The sequence below is a fragment of the Pelophylax lessonae genome (assembly GCF_965119305.1).
Source record: "Pelophylax lessonae genome assembly, chromosome: 8".
NCBI classification, from domain to species: domain Eukaryota; kingdom Metazoa; phylum Chordata; class Amphibia; order Anura; family Ranidae; genus Pelophylax; species Pelophylax lessonae.
In genome coordinates, this window is record NC_138775.1 from 37,134,216 (window position 1) to 37,146,567 (window position 12,352).

General features: G+C 43.7%; 1 protein-coding gene across 2 annotated transcripts in view; it reads right to left on the reverse strand.

Annotated features, from left to right (window-relative positions):
• Nucleotides 1-5,074: 5,074 nt before the first annotated feature.
• LOC309561162 (SRSF protein kinase 3-like) overlaps nt 5,075-12,352 on the reverse strand; it is a 59,128-nt gene continuing 51,850 nt past the window's right edge. The window contains exons 9-12 of one of the 2 annotated variants that reach the window (XM_082264909.1): nt 12,082-12,189; nt 10,988-11,057; nt 8,553-8,645; nt 5,075-5,327 (exon numbers count right to left, since the gene is read on the reverse strand). In XM_082264909.1, the coding sequence (XP_082121035.1) occupies nt 5,143-5,327; nt 8,553-8,645; nt 10,988-11,057; nt 12,082-12,189 (456 nt within the window). In that variant the 3' untranslated portion in view covers nt 5,075-5,142. Of the gene's footprint in view, nt 5,328-8,552; nt 8,646-10,959; nt 11,058-12,081; nt 12,190-12,352 lie in introns of both variants that reach the window. The other variant, XR_014225548.1, reaches the window with a different exon arrangement.

The following is a 12,352-nucleotide window of genomic DNA, read 5'->3' on the forward strand; positions in this document are numbered from 1 at the left end:
GTTGTACCAGGGTGATGCCTGCAGCTAGGAGAGATCACCCCGGTACCTCTGTTTGGAGCCGACGGTCAGCTTTCTTATAATAACAACCAACGTGGCTGAGCAGCTGCTTGATTGTTATTAGGAGTGGGAGGGGAGGTCCCCCCCCCCCACTGCCTTCCGCAGCTTGTCCGGGTCTCCCATCCCACCGGGACATCCAAGCTACCAGCCAGCATGTCCACGGGCTGGCCAAAGACCCAAACAAAGCTGGATTCGGCTTTGACCGGGTCTCCCATGTAGAAACCCGGAAGCGATGTCGTGAAATCGCTTCCGATTACTGGAGCCTTAAAGTCCCAGATTTGAAAAAAAAAATGACAGTATTGACCAGGCCACCCCACAGCCCCAGCATCAAGGAGGGGGGTGGGCGAGATCGCCCACAGGGACCACCAGACCGATGAGGGGGGTGCCTAATGGGAAGGAGGGGAACCCAGGAGTCCGACTGTCCCATGTCCACCCCAGAACCCTCCATGGGGAGAAGAGGGACAGTTACTTACCATACCAGGAACCAGACGGGCACTGCTCCAGACAGAACCTCTTCTCCATCGAAATAGGGGGCTGTCAGCCAGGACTCTGAAACCCGGTTGTATTCGACCTCGCAAGGCGTTTAACTCGCAGGCCAGCCCCCATCCGGTAGGGCTATGTTGCGGCCGACCTAGCGCGGAGCTGAGGTCTACTTGTGTCCTACTGCTGTAGGGGGCAGTATAACCCAATGGTTAAGAAGATCAGGAGCTGTGTCCGTCAATGAACGAAAGAGAAATAATAAAGATTTGATTTCAAATTTGTATGCCAATTTAAAAGTTTATTGATGATATTAATTTATTTTTACTCTGTATTCTAAAGGCCTTTTTTTTTTTTTTTTTTGAACATGTGACCAGCAGCAGAGGACTAGAAGCTCCTCCTGCTTATGGTTCACTGCAGACAGGCTGGGAATGCTCTGGGTCATGTGACATCTGTATATCGATTAGGAAAAAGATACTTGGATGTTTTTTTCTTTTTTTTAATTAAAATAATTACAGTGCCATCATTCACATACAGAATTAGAAGGGACAATGTAAATTAAACCATGTGTGTTTAGTATCACTTTTAACATTTTCATTGGTTTTAACAACTGGTTTTTAACAGTGCCATCTTAAGAGCTTTATAGGCCCCCGGGCAATGCAGTGCACTGGGGCCCCGCCTACACAATCACCCACCAGAAAAAAAATGCAAATTATCGATAAGGGGATATTTATTGGTACCTCCAACAAAATCAGTGTTTAAACATTAACACAACGTTTGGACAATATAACATGAGTTTGAAACACAAGGAATTGAAAAAAAAGAAATTACAGTACAAAAACACTATGAATTATTGAATAACAGAGAACATGGCAGGTATAGGATGGCACAGAGACAGCGGATGTACATGACAGGTATAGGATGGCATACAGAGGATGTACATAACAGATATAGGATGGCACAGTGAGATGACTTACAGGGCAGGTACAGGAGGGCACATGGACACAGAATGTACATGGGAGGTATAGGATGGCACACAGAGGATGTACATGACAGGTACAGGATGGCATACAGAGGATGGCACATAGAGGATGTACAGGACTGATATAGGATAGCACACAGTGGATGTACATGGCAGGTATAGGATGGGACAGACAGAGGATGTACATGGCAGGTATAGGATGGCACACAGAGGATATACATGGCAAGTAGAGGATGTACATGGCAAGTATAGGATGGCACACAGAGGATGTACATGACAGGTATAGGATGGCATACAGAGGATGGCACATAGAGGATGTACAGGACTGCTATAGGATAACACACAGAGGATGTACATGGCAGGTATAGGATGGCACAGAGGATGTACAGGACAGATATAGGATGGCACACAGAGCATGGCACACAGGGGATGTACATGAAAGATATAGGATGGCACATAGATGATGGCATACAGAGGATATACATGGCAAGTATAGGATGGCACACAGAGGATGTACATGGCAGGTATAGGATGGCACACAGAGGATATACATGGCAAGTAGAGGATGTACATGGCAAGTATAGGATGGCACACAGAGGATGTACATGACAGGTATAAGATGACATACAGAGGATGGCACATAGAGGATGTACAGGACTGCTATAGGATAACACATAGAGGATGTACACGGCAGGTATAGGATGGCACAGACAGAGGATGTACAAGGCAGGTATAGGATGGCACAGAGGATGTACAGGACAGATATAGGATGGCATACAGAGCATGGCACACAGGGGATGTACATGAAAGATATAGGATGGCACATAGATGATGGCATACAGAGGATATACATGGCAAGTATAGGATGGCACACAGAGGATGTACATGGCAAGTATAGGATGGATGGCACACAGAGGATGTACATGGCAGGTAAGGGGTGGCACAGACAGAGGATGTACATGGCAGGTATAGGCTGGCACACAGAGGATATACATGGCAAGTATAGGATGGCACACAGAGGATGTACATGGCAAGTATAGGATGGCACACAGAGGATGTACATGGCAGGTATAGGATGGCACAGACAGAGGATGTACATGGCAGGTATAGGCTGGCACACAGAGGATATACATGGCAAGTAGAGGATGTACATGGCAAGTATAGGATGGCACACAGAGGATGTACATGACAGGTATAAGATGACATACAGAGGATGGCACACAGAGGATGTACATGGCAGGTATAGGATGGCACAGACAGAGGATGTACATGGCAGGTATAGGCTGGCACACAGAGCATATACATGGCAAGTAGAGGCTGTACATAGCAAGTATAGGATGGCACACAGAGGATGTACATGGCAAGTAAAGGATGGCATAGACAGAGGAAGTACATGGCAGGTATAGGATGGCACAGACAGAGTATATACATGGCAAGTATAGGATGGCACACAGAGGATGTACATGGCAAGTATAGGATGGCACACAGAGGATGTACATGGCACACAGAGGAGGGCACACAGAGGATGTACATGGCACGCAGAGGATGTACATGGCACGTAGAGGATGTACATGACACACAGAGGATGGCACACAGAGGATGTACATGGCACGCAGAGGATGGCACACAGAGGATGTACATGACACACAGAGGATGGCACACAGAGGATGTACATGGCACACAGAGGATGTACATGGCAAACAGAGGATGGCACAAAGAGGATGTACATGGGACGCAGAGGATGGCACACAGAGGATGTACATGGCACACAGAGGATGTACATGGTACACAGAGGATGGCACGCAGAGGATGTACATGGCACACAGAGGATGTACATGGCAGGTAAATGATGGCACAGACAGAGGAAGGAAAGAGAGAGAGAGAGAGAAAAAATATCAAGCAGCCTGCAGCAGTCTAATTACCTTCCACAGTGGCCGCACAGCACATGAAGGGAGGAGGTGGATGGAGCCATTCTAGGCATAGAGGAGGATCCTCCTCCTGCTGTGCATGCTGGGTCCCCTCTGCTCAGGACATCACTGGTTGCTAGACGCCAGTCGGCTGGCCTTCCTAGCAACCAGTACAGCGCAGAGCCACACCAAAGCAGCCAGCGGCCGCTCTTGGCGGACAACGGGGGGGGGGGGGGGGTGCTTGTGGGGATGGGTGCCCTAGCCCACCATGTAAACTAATCTGCCTGGGGGGGGCAGATCATTGCCACCCTGTGTGTGAGGCCCCTTGGCAACTGCAGGGTGTGCCTATTCGGAAAGATGGCCCTGGTTTTTAATACTTTCTTTTATAAAGTTTTTATATTCTTTATCATTTATATATTTATATTTTTATATGTTTTTATATTCTGCTTAACAATGGTGTTTTATGTTATCAGTAATAAAAATTGTTGTGTTTTTTTTTTCTTGTAGCCTACAGCACCTGGTATTCCCAGCAGTTTCCCAGTCAAGCACTAATTGGACTCCACCCTGCTTAGCTTTTCAGACCAGATGAGATTGGGAGCATTAAAGGGGATATAGCCCAGATTGAAGGTTTCAGTAGGAGGAAGGACTCCAATGTCAAGGAAAATTTAAAGATAAATTCCAGATATGGATGTTTTATATATACATTGATACAGCTTCGACTGATGTAACTATGTATATACCATACCTGGCCGATGCCCCTTGAAGCTGGATATCACTAAAGCAGGCACCACTACCCCAGTGATCTCCATTGGCTTCTGAGTCTCATGCTATAAGCTTGCCAGCCTGATGCATTCTGAACCCACGAGATTGATCACTCAGAGTGCTTTGCGTTTCCTAAATGAATACAAAGCGTTCTCTGATTGGACAAGGCAGAGAAGGAGGGTGGTGACATCCCGTTCTCCACCTTATGGCATCAGAAAAAACTTTACATTCATTCCAAAAAGTATTCTCTGAACGGCGCCTGTGCTGAAAACCCAGCCTCTTGTGTTCAGAATGCATCAGGCCAGCCCAGAAGCAAGTGCTCTGGAGTGGTGGTGTCTAGAGATTTCCAGCTCCCAGCAGCAGTGGTCAGGTATGGTATATACAGTTACTGGACTAATGTACCAATGTAAAAATATACCATACCTGGAATTTGTCTTTAAAATATCTATTAAAATTTTTATCACAGGATATAAGGTGAGATAAGCAATTTACACAATTAGATATTTCTTTTCAATAAACACAAGGTATCCCCTCTACCCTATCCATTCAGAAAATGCCTTGTATTCCTAATACAAATAATTCATGGCATTCTATGAATGGCGGCATTGCTGAGCGAATAACCCTCTGTAGTCAGTGTGCAGAGGGGAAGCTACTCAGCACAGTGCTCAGAAGATTGTGGCGATCACTGTAGTAGTGGCAACTACTACAGTGATAGTCATCTTCCACAGTACTCTCTCAGGTTTGAGATACTGCATGCATACTTACTTATGCCAAGCTGGACTGATGTGTATGCAATTAGGATTATACTTGGAGTTCAGCTTTAAAAGATAAATCAAAATGATTTTGAGGTCGTAGCATTAACCAGTCATTACCAAGAAACACACCAGGAGCTTGTTGAATATTTATTCAAATTATACAAAGTACAAAAATAAAAACATAAAAGAACACTGCCAGGTATCAGCATTGTAGCCAAGGGTGCTGAAGACATTTCTCCGCCGTGGCTCGCTTTTCTGGAGAATAGTCCAGCATGGGTAGGAGGAAGCTGGCAAATATGAGGGCCTCGTTCTTCTGCCACTTGTGCCGGCTCACCAGAGTGTCATAAAGGCCGCAGGGGTACAGGTACGGGATACGGAGGAGGTAACCTACCCAGGAGGAGATTCATATAAAAAGATAAATGAACAAGCAAAGTAATAAAAGAAAAAAAAAATATATATATATATATACAGTGTATATATATATATATATATATATATATATATATATATATATATATATATATATATATATAGAAAAATTTAAATGGGGGGGGGGGTTGCTGCACAAAAATGAATTTTATTCCAGATATAAAATTACATAATTACAAATTTGCCAGCAGGTATGTATAGATCCCTAGCTCTGAGGAAGGGAGCATGTCTCCCGAAACGCGTCAGCGGTCCTAGCACAGGGACATGTCCTTTTCCACATTGAGGTGGACTTGTTTTAGGCAAATTTACTCTTCATGTTCGTATGTTTTTGGCATTATAAATACATTTTTAGAAAGTGTTGAAGGGTAATGCACTAGGTGTTTGCGCCTCCTGTCTTTTGGAGTTTCCCTACCTGAGGAGAGCAGCACACCTACAATTCCCGATAGAGTGAGCGCTTGGGTTGTTTCGCTGTTTTAAAAACGTTTTGGCAGTTTTTTTGTTTTTTTTTCAGTCGATTTACCTTCTTTTTAATGCCATATCTGTCCTCTTCCTGTATACCTCACCGCGGCGCGGTACGTCATTTCTGGAGGCGCATTGGCTCCTGGGAGATGAGTATCATCAATCCCAGAATCAATGCGCATCGCCGAGCTGCTTGTTTTACTTTCTGGTTCCTTGATTGATAGAAGAGGTTTCCATAGCAACGGGGCGGGAATTTCCTCCGACGCTGCCATTGCTATGGAAACCCAGCCAACATGCAGTGGGGCACGATTCCATTGCACTGCACATGTGCAAGATCAGCTACCCAGCATGCACCGAAACCCGGAACAGAGACTCAAAGGGCTTCACATGCCCACAGTCTAGATGGCTGCGCTGTACAGAAGAAGAGAAAAGTAAATTTTCAATGCAGCTCAAAAACAAACCAGGGGACACTTTTGAAGATAGCTAAAGGTAAACGAACGAGCGGTGACTATACCGGGGTAGTTTTATCTTAAAAAAAAATAAAAAAGTCTGGAACTCCACTTCATAGCAAATGAAAGTATCACAGTCCTGGTAACAGACAGACCGCTTGAAGACAAAGGACCAGAGACTTCAATTAGGTAACAGGCGATTCCTAAAATGATGCCTTCCTCTTCTGATTAGGGAAATCTTTCAATCTAAACGGCAAAAAGAGCAAAAAGCCTTGTGCATTACTTTAAAGAACATTAAAGTGGTGGATAAGTCACAGCAGTGTGAACCGGGGCTTACTGATGTAAGAATAAAAATATATATACTCACAAAATCCATACAAATATTATTACAATCACAGCTTAGAGGGTAATGAATGTCCAATCTATGTTTAACCACTTCTGGACCAGGCCTATTTCTGACACGTGTTGTTTACAAGTTAAAATCAGTATTTTTTGCTAGAAAATTACTTAGAACCCTCAAACGTTTTATATATATATATATTTTTAGCAGAGACCCTGGAGAATAAAATAGAGATTGTTGCAGTACTTTGTCACACCGTATTTGCGCAGTGGTCTTTTTTTAATTGAAAAATAAAAAAACAGTAAAGTTAACCCCATTTTTTTCAGTAATGTGAAAGATGATGTTAGGCTGAGTAAATGGATACCCAACATGTAATGCTTCAAAATTGCGCACGCTCGTGGAATGGCGACAAACACTGGTACTTAAAAATCTCCATAGGCGATGCTTTAAGAATTTCTACAGGTTACCAGTTTAAAGTTACAGAGGAGGTCTAGTGCTAGAATTCCTGCTCTTGCTGTAATGATTTCAGGGATACCTCACGTGTGGTTTGAACACTGTTTACATATGTGGGCATGACTTGCGTATGCTTTTCCTTCTACGTGCAAGCTCAGAGGGATGGGGTCCTTTAAATTTATTTTTCTTATTTATTTTACTTTTTATTTTTACACTGTCCCTTTAAAAAAAAAAAAAAAAGTTTTTGATCACTTTTATTCCTATTACAAGAAATGTAAACATCCCTTCTAATAGAAATAAGCAGGACAGATCCTCTTTAATGTGAGATCTGGGGTAAAAAAAGAACTTCAGATCTCACATCTACACTTAAAAGCAAAGAAAAAGAAAATGCTGCAGGATCACTTTTATGGGCGGTGGGAGAGGTGCCCACTGCTTCTCAGTCGTTATAAAAAAAAAAAAAATAGGCCCTTTTTACCGTTGGGCGGAAGTGACGTCTGACGTCGCTCTGGTCCTCCAAGGCCATAGAGTTGGGTGGGGGCAATCTTGCCCTCACTTGACTTCCTGCCCAGGACCAGAAAGGACCAGATCATTTTCTCCACTACCGACGGCTCCGGTAAGCGGGGAAAACAACCGGGAAGCAACAGGAGAGGAGTGGGCACCTCCAGATCGTTTTCTCCACTACTGACTGCTCCGGTAAGCGGGGAAAACGTCTGGGAAGCAGTGGGCACCTCTCCCACCGCCCATAAAAGTGATGCCACAGCCAATCCGCCGCTGGGACCACTTTTATGTTAGAGAGGACTGCCCGCTGTGTAGAAAAATACTGGGGTTATGGCAGAACTCTGGTATTTGACATCAAAGTAGTGACGCAAATACGCGGTGGGCGGTCTGGAAGTGGCCACACTTGACAGCAGAAACAATATCTGATGTTTTTTGAGGTTTATACCCTCTTCCTCAGAGCTTTTGTAATGATATGCCACATGGCTTTTGTGACTATTTATATTTTTATTCTTGCATCAGTAAATGGTTTTAAGGTAATGCACAAGGCTGTTGCCCCTTTCTTGCTCCTTTTGTCGTTTAACACAAATATTAGTTCATAGGGTGCAGTAACTGGTATTCCTGTGACAAATCACAATTTACAATTGTTGGGACACATATTGCAAATCCTGAGCAATATTAAGTTTTTTAGTCCAGCAGGCAGGGTTGACAACGCTACTCAAGATTTCAGCAGAGCGCAGTGTTGTCAGCCCAAAACAGAAGTTAGGAACACAGTAGATTTCTGACAGATTGACAGCATTTTTATAGGGATAAAGCACAGTGAAATGTGTATGTGTTGCAGAGATAAACTGAATATGATTTTTTTTTCCCTCTGCCTTGACATATACTTTAATAGGTGTGCAGCCTAAAGGCTCTACTGAGATCCTACCTCAGTGAAAATACTCAAATTATCATTTGACTAGATGTACATTTCTGCAATGCATTTACCTTGCTTATTAAAAAAGGTTGATGAATTTTTCCCAGAAAAAGCGATTTTTGGTGGGATGTGCCCAAGCAGCTCAATCATACAGGCAATATGATCTAAACAAAAACATAAAAGTGGATATTAGTCAACTTTTCTGTACTACGCATGGAATGTCTTTTAGGAGAATTTACAGAGGTAAATATTGTTTGGGACGTTGTATATAAATTCAAAGCTTTATAGAGAGTTGCACCTTTTATTCAGAGCATGCAGTTCTTCAGCTTGTGTCACCTTATACTTTAGGCCAGGGTTCCGTGAAACTCTAGGGTTCCTCCTGAGATTGCTAGGGGTTCCTTGAGCAATGGGCAATTTCTGTCTCTCAGATAAGTTTCCAATGATACCATTGTTCCTTTTAGCTATCTGTAAGGGGGTAATTCTTCCCGATGATGACAAGAGTAAGGAGCATGCTTCCCACTGACTGTCAAGAGTTGTAGATTTTTAATTTTTAGCGGGGGTTCCCCGAGACCAGAAATTTATTTCAGGGGTTCCTCTGTGTTGAAAAGGTTGAGAAAGGCTGCTTTAGACTATTAGAAAGGACTAAACCATCCTATCTTTTACAGCCTCTGTTTGATCTATGGTTGCCATTGTGTCACACATGTGATCAGTTATGACGCCAGCCATTTGATGGCTTGACAGTTTGGTTGAGAGCACAAGCAACAGTGCCAACTCCACTGCAAGGGATAATTTTTTAGTTGTGCGGAGTTGGGTTTATCTAACATACAGCTTGACTGTATCACCCAGAGCAGAGGCGTAACTAGAGCCTTCAGGGCCCCGATGCAAGAAACCATGAAGGGCCCCCCCAGATCCCTGGCCGGGGCCCTTCCCTTTAAGCCCAGGGCTCTTCCCACTAATCCTGGGGCTCTTTACTCTCGTTGCATGGCCTTTTATTACGGTCCCGCAGCAGGATCCTTTCACAAGTTCTGCAGTGGGCTCCCTTCCTGCAATCTTTGGGCCTTCCCACAGTGGTGCAATGCCAGGGCCCGGTCGCAAGTGTGACTTTTGCAATCCTGGAAGTTCACCCACTGGTTTGCTACTGGGCCCCCTGGAGCATGGGGCCTGGTAGCAATCGCAACCCTTGCAACCCCTGTAGTTACGCCCCTGACCCAGAGGTAATCTAAACAGAAAAGAGCTTGCTTTAGAAAACCTATATTGTTTTGTGATGCAAATGTCATGAGAGCTGTTGCAGTATTTGCAGGATCTATGACGGGTCTTCCAGGATTCTTTGCAGGATTCCTGCTGAGATTTTCAGGGTTCCTAGGACTTCCATTACCTCTAGGACCTCCAGAGTTTTCAATAAAGACACTGGGCATGTCCTCTGACCAGAGTGGTATTTAAAGGCCAGCCTTTGAAGTGGCTGGTGCTGTATCTTATAGCCAACTACCTGAGAACTAAGATACTTGCCTGCCAGTTGCCTTTTTGTTGCTAACCTGACTACTCTCTTGCCTGCCACTGGTCTTCACCCATGCCTGGATCTGACTAATATCTTGCTTGCCACCTGTCTTGACCCCTGCCTGGACCCAACTGCTCTCTTGCTTGCAACCTGTCTTGACCCCTGCCTGGATCTAACTAATCTCTTGCCTGCCACCTGTCTTAACCCCTTCCTGGACCTGACTACTCTCTTGCTTGCCACCTGTCTTGACCCCTGCCTAGAGTTGACTATTCTCTTGCGTGCCACCCATCTTAACCCCTACTTGGACCTGACTACTCTCTTGCCTGCTACCTGCACCCCCTCTGCCTGGACCTGACTCTTGTATGCCAATAACACCTCCTTTGCTGGACCAAGCTACTCTCTTGTCTACCGCATAATAAACAATCTTAGCACTTTAGTCCAGTAAAGCCTTGGTGGGGCAATCCTGAGACCGGCAACCCGGTGCCTGTTTGCAAAAATTATTTCCATAATATGACCTGTACAGACCGCTCATTATATTTATTCCATATTATGACCTGTACAGACCACTCATTACATTCATACCATAATATGACCTGTACAGACCGCTCATTACATCCATACCATAATATGACCTGTACAGACCGCTCATTACATCCATACCATAATATGACCTGTACAGACCGCTCATTACATCCATACCATAATATGACCTGTACAGACCACTCATTACATTCATACCATAATATGACCTGTACAGACCACTCATTACATCCATACCATAATATGACCTGTACAGAACGCTCATTACATCCATACCATAATATGACCTGTACAGAACGCTCATTACATCCATACCATAATATGACCTGTACAGACCACTCATTACATCCATACCATAATATGACCTGTACAGACCGCTCATTACATCCATACCATAATATGACCTGTACAGACCGCTCATTACATCCATACCATAATATGACCTGTACAGACCGCTCATTACATGCATACCATCGTTCCTTGTGAAGTTCGCTCCAGCTTGTGGCTCAAAAAGGTAATAGGATGTAGCCATTTCATATGCCTATGGAAAGAAGAGATCCTTGTTATTCACTGTATATAGCAATATACTTTTACTAAATAACAGTTACCTTTCCATTTACATCTTACACTGCTAACCATTATAGCAGCAAAAAAAGAAAAACAAAAGATAAAAAATAGGTTTTATTTGTGGTTGATGGAAACCCTTTTGTTACACAGATGGCATATATATGATTATGTCGGTCCTGGGGATAGGAGGGTATGAATAAGTGCTAACTGTAGCGTGAAACATGTAAATTTTTAGCTGTACACCACACTGTGTGTGATAATTTTATGGAATATAAATAAAATACAATAAAGGTTGAAGAAGTGCAGTGAATTCCAGATTCTCTTCTTTTATGTAGATGGAAACCCTAACTGGAGGACTTCTATTGAACAGGCTAGTTGGAAATTGTTTTTTAATCAGTAGCTTGCAGCCAAATGAGTGGACTTTTAAATTTATCCTATCACTATTGTCCTCGTTGCTTCAATTTGAACTCCTGTCTTTCTTTCTTTCTATCTATTTATCTATCAATCTCTGTCTCTCAATCCATATATCTACTCAAGTACACCACTCTGCAGCTGACAAATGTTGTCTAATGCCTCGTACACACGCAACGATTATCGGCCCACCGATCGTCCGACTTTTGTCCAGAGTGGTGTTTTGTTGGTTGGAATGTGCCTAGACTGCACACACATTTTCTCGGCCAACAAAAATCTACTTCAGAAGTGATGTCATGTGCTGGTTTACTTTCCATGTTTTTTCTTCTCTGAGCATGCCCAGTCTTGCTCATCAGATTTTTGTCTGCCGAAATCTGTACTGACTGACGGAAAATCGGCCGTTGTGTTGACGGCCAACAAAAATGTTATAGCCTGCACACCAGATTTTATTCGGCCGAAAAGTCGGAGTCGGTTGTCGGAAGCATCATACTAACAAGCTGAAAATCGGCCGATCGGACGTTGGCCGAAAATTCCTGGCCAATAATCGATGCGTGTGTATGGGGCTTTAGAATGATTGAAGTACATACCATGCATGCAGTGCTCCATATGTCAGCTGGGGTGCTGTATCCAGAGCCCAGAAGGACCTCCAGTGCCCGGTACTGCTGTGTCTGGATCTCTTCAGAAAAAGGTTTATACTGGAAAATAAAGGAAAAAAAATAATTGTCCCTGACATTATGTCTCTGAACTATATTTATTTATACAGATTATGCACTTCTATATCTATATAGTGCCTATTTATGACTCTTGAACTGTGGCACTTGTACTTTAACCACTTTACCACCGGAGGATTTTGCTGTC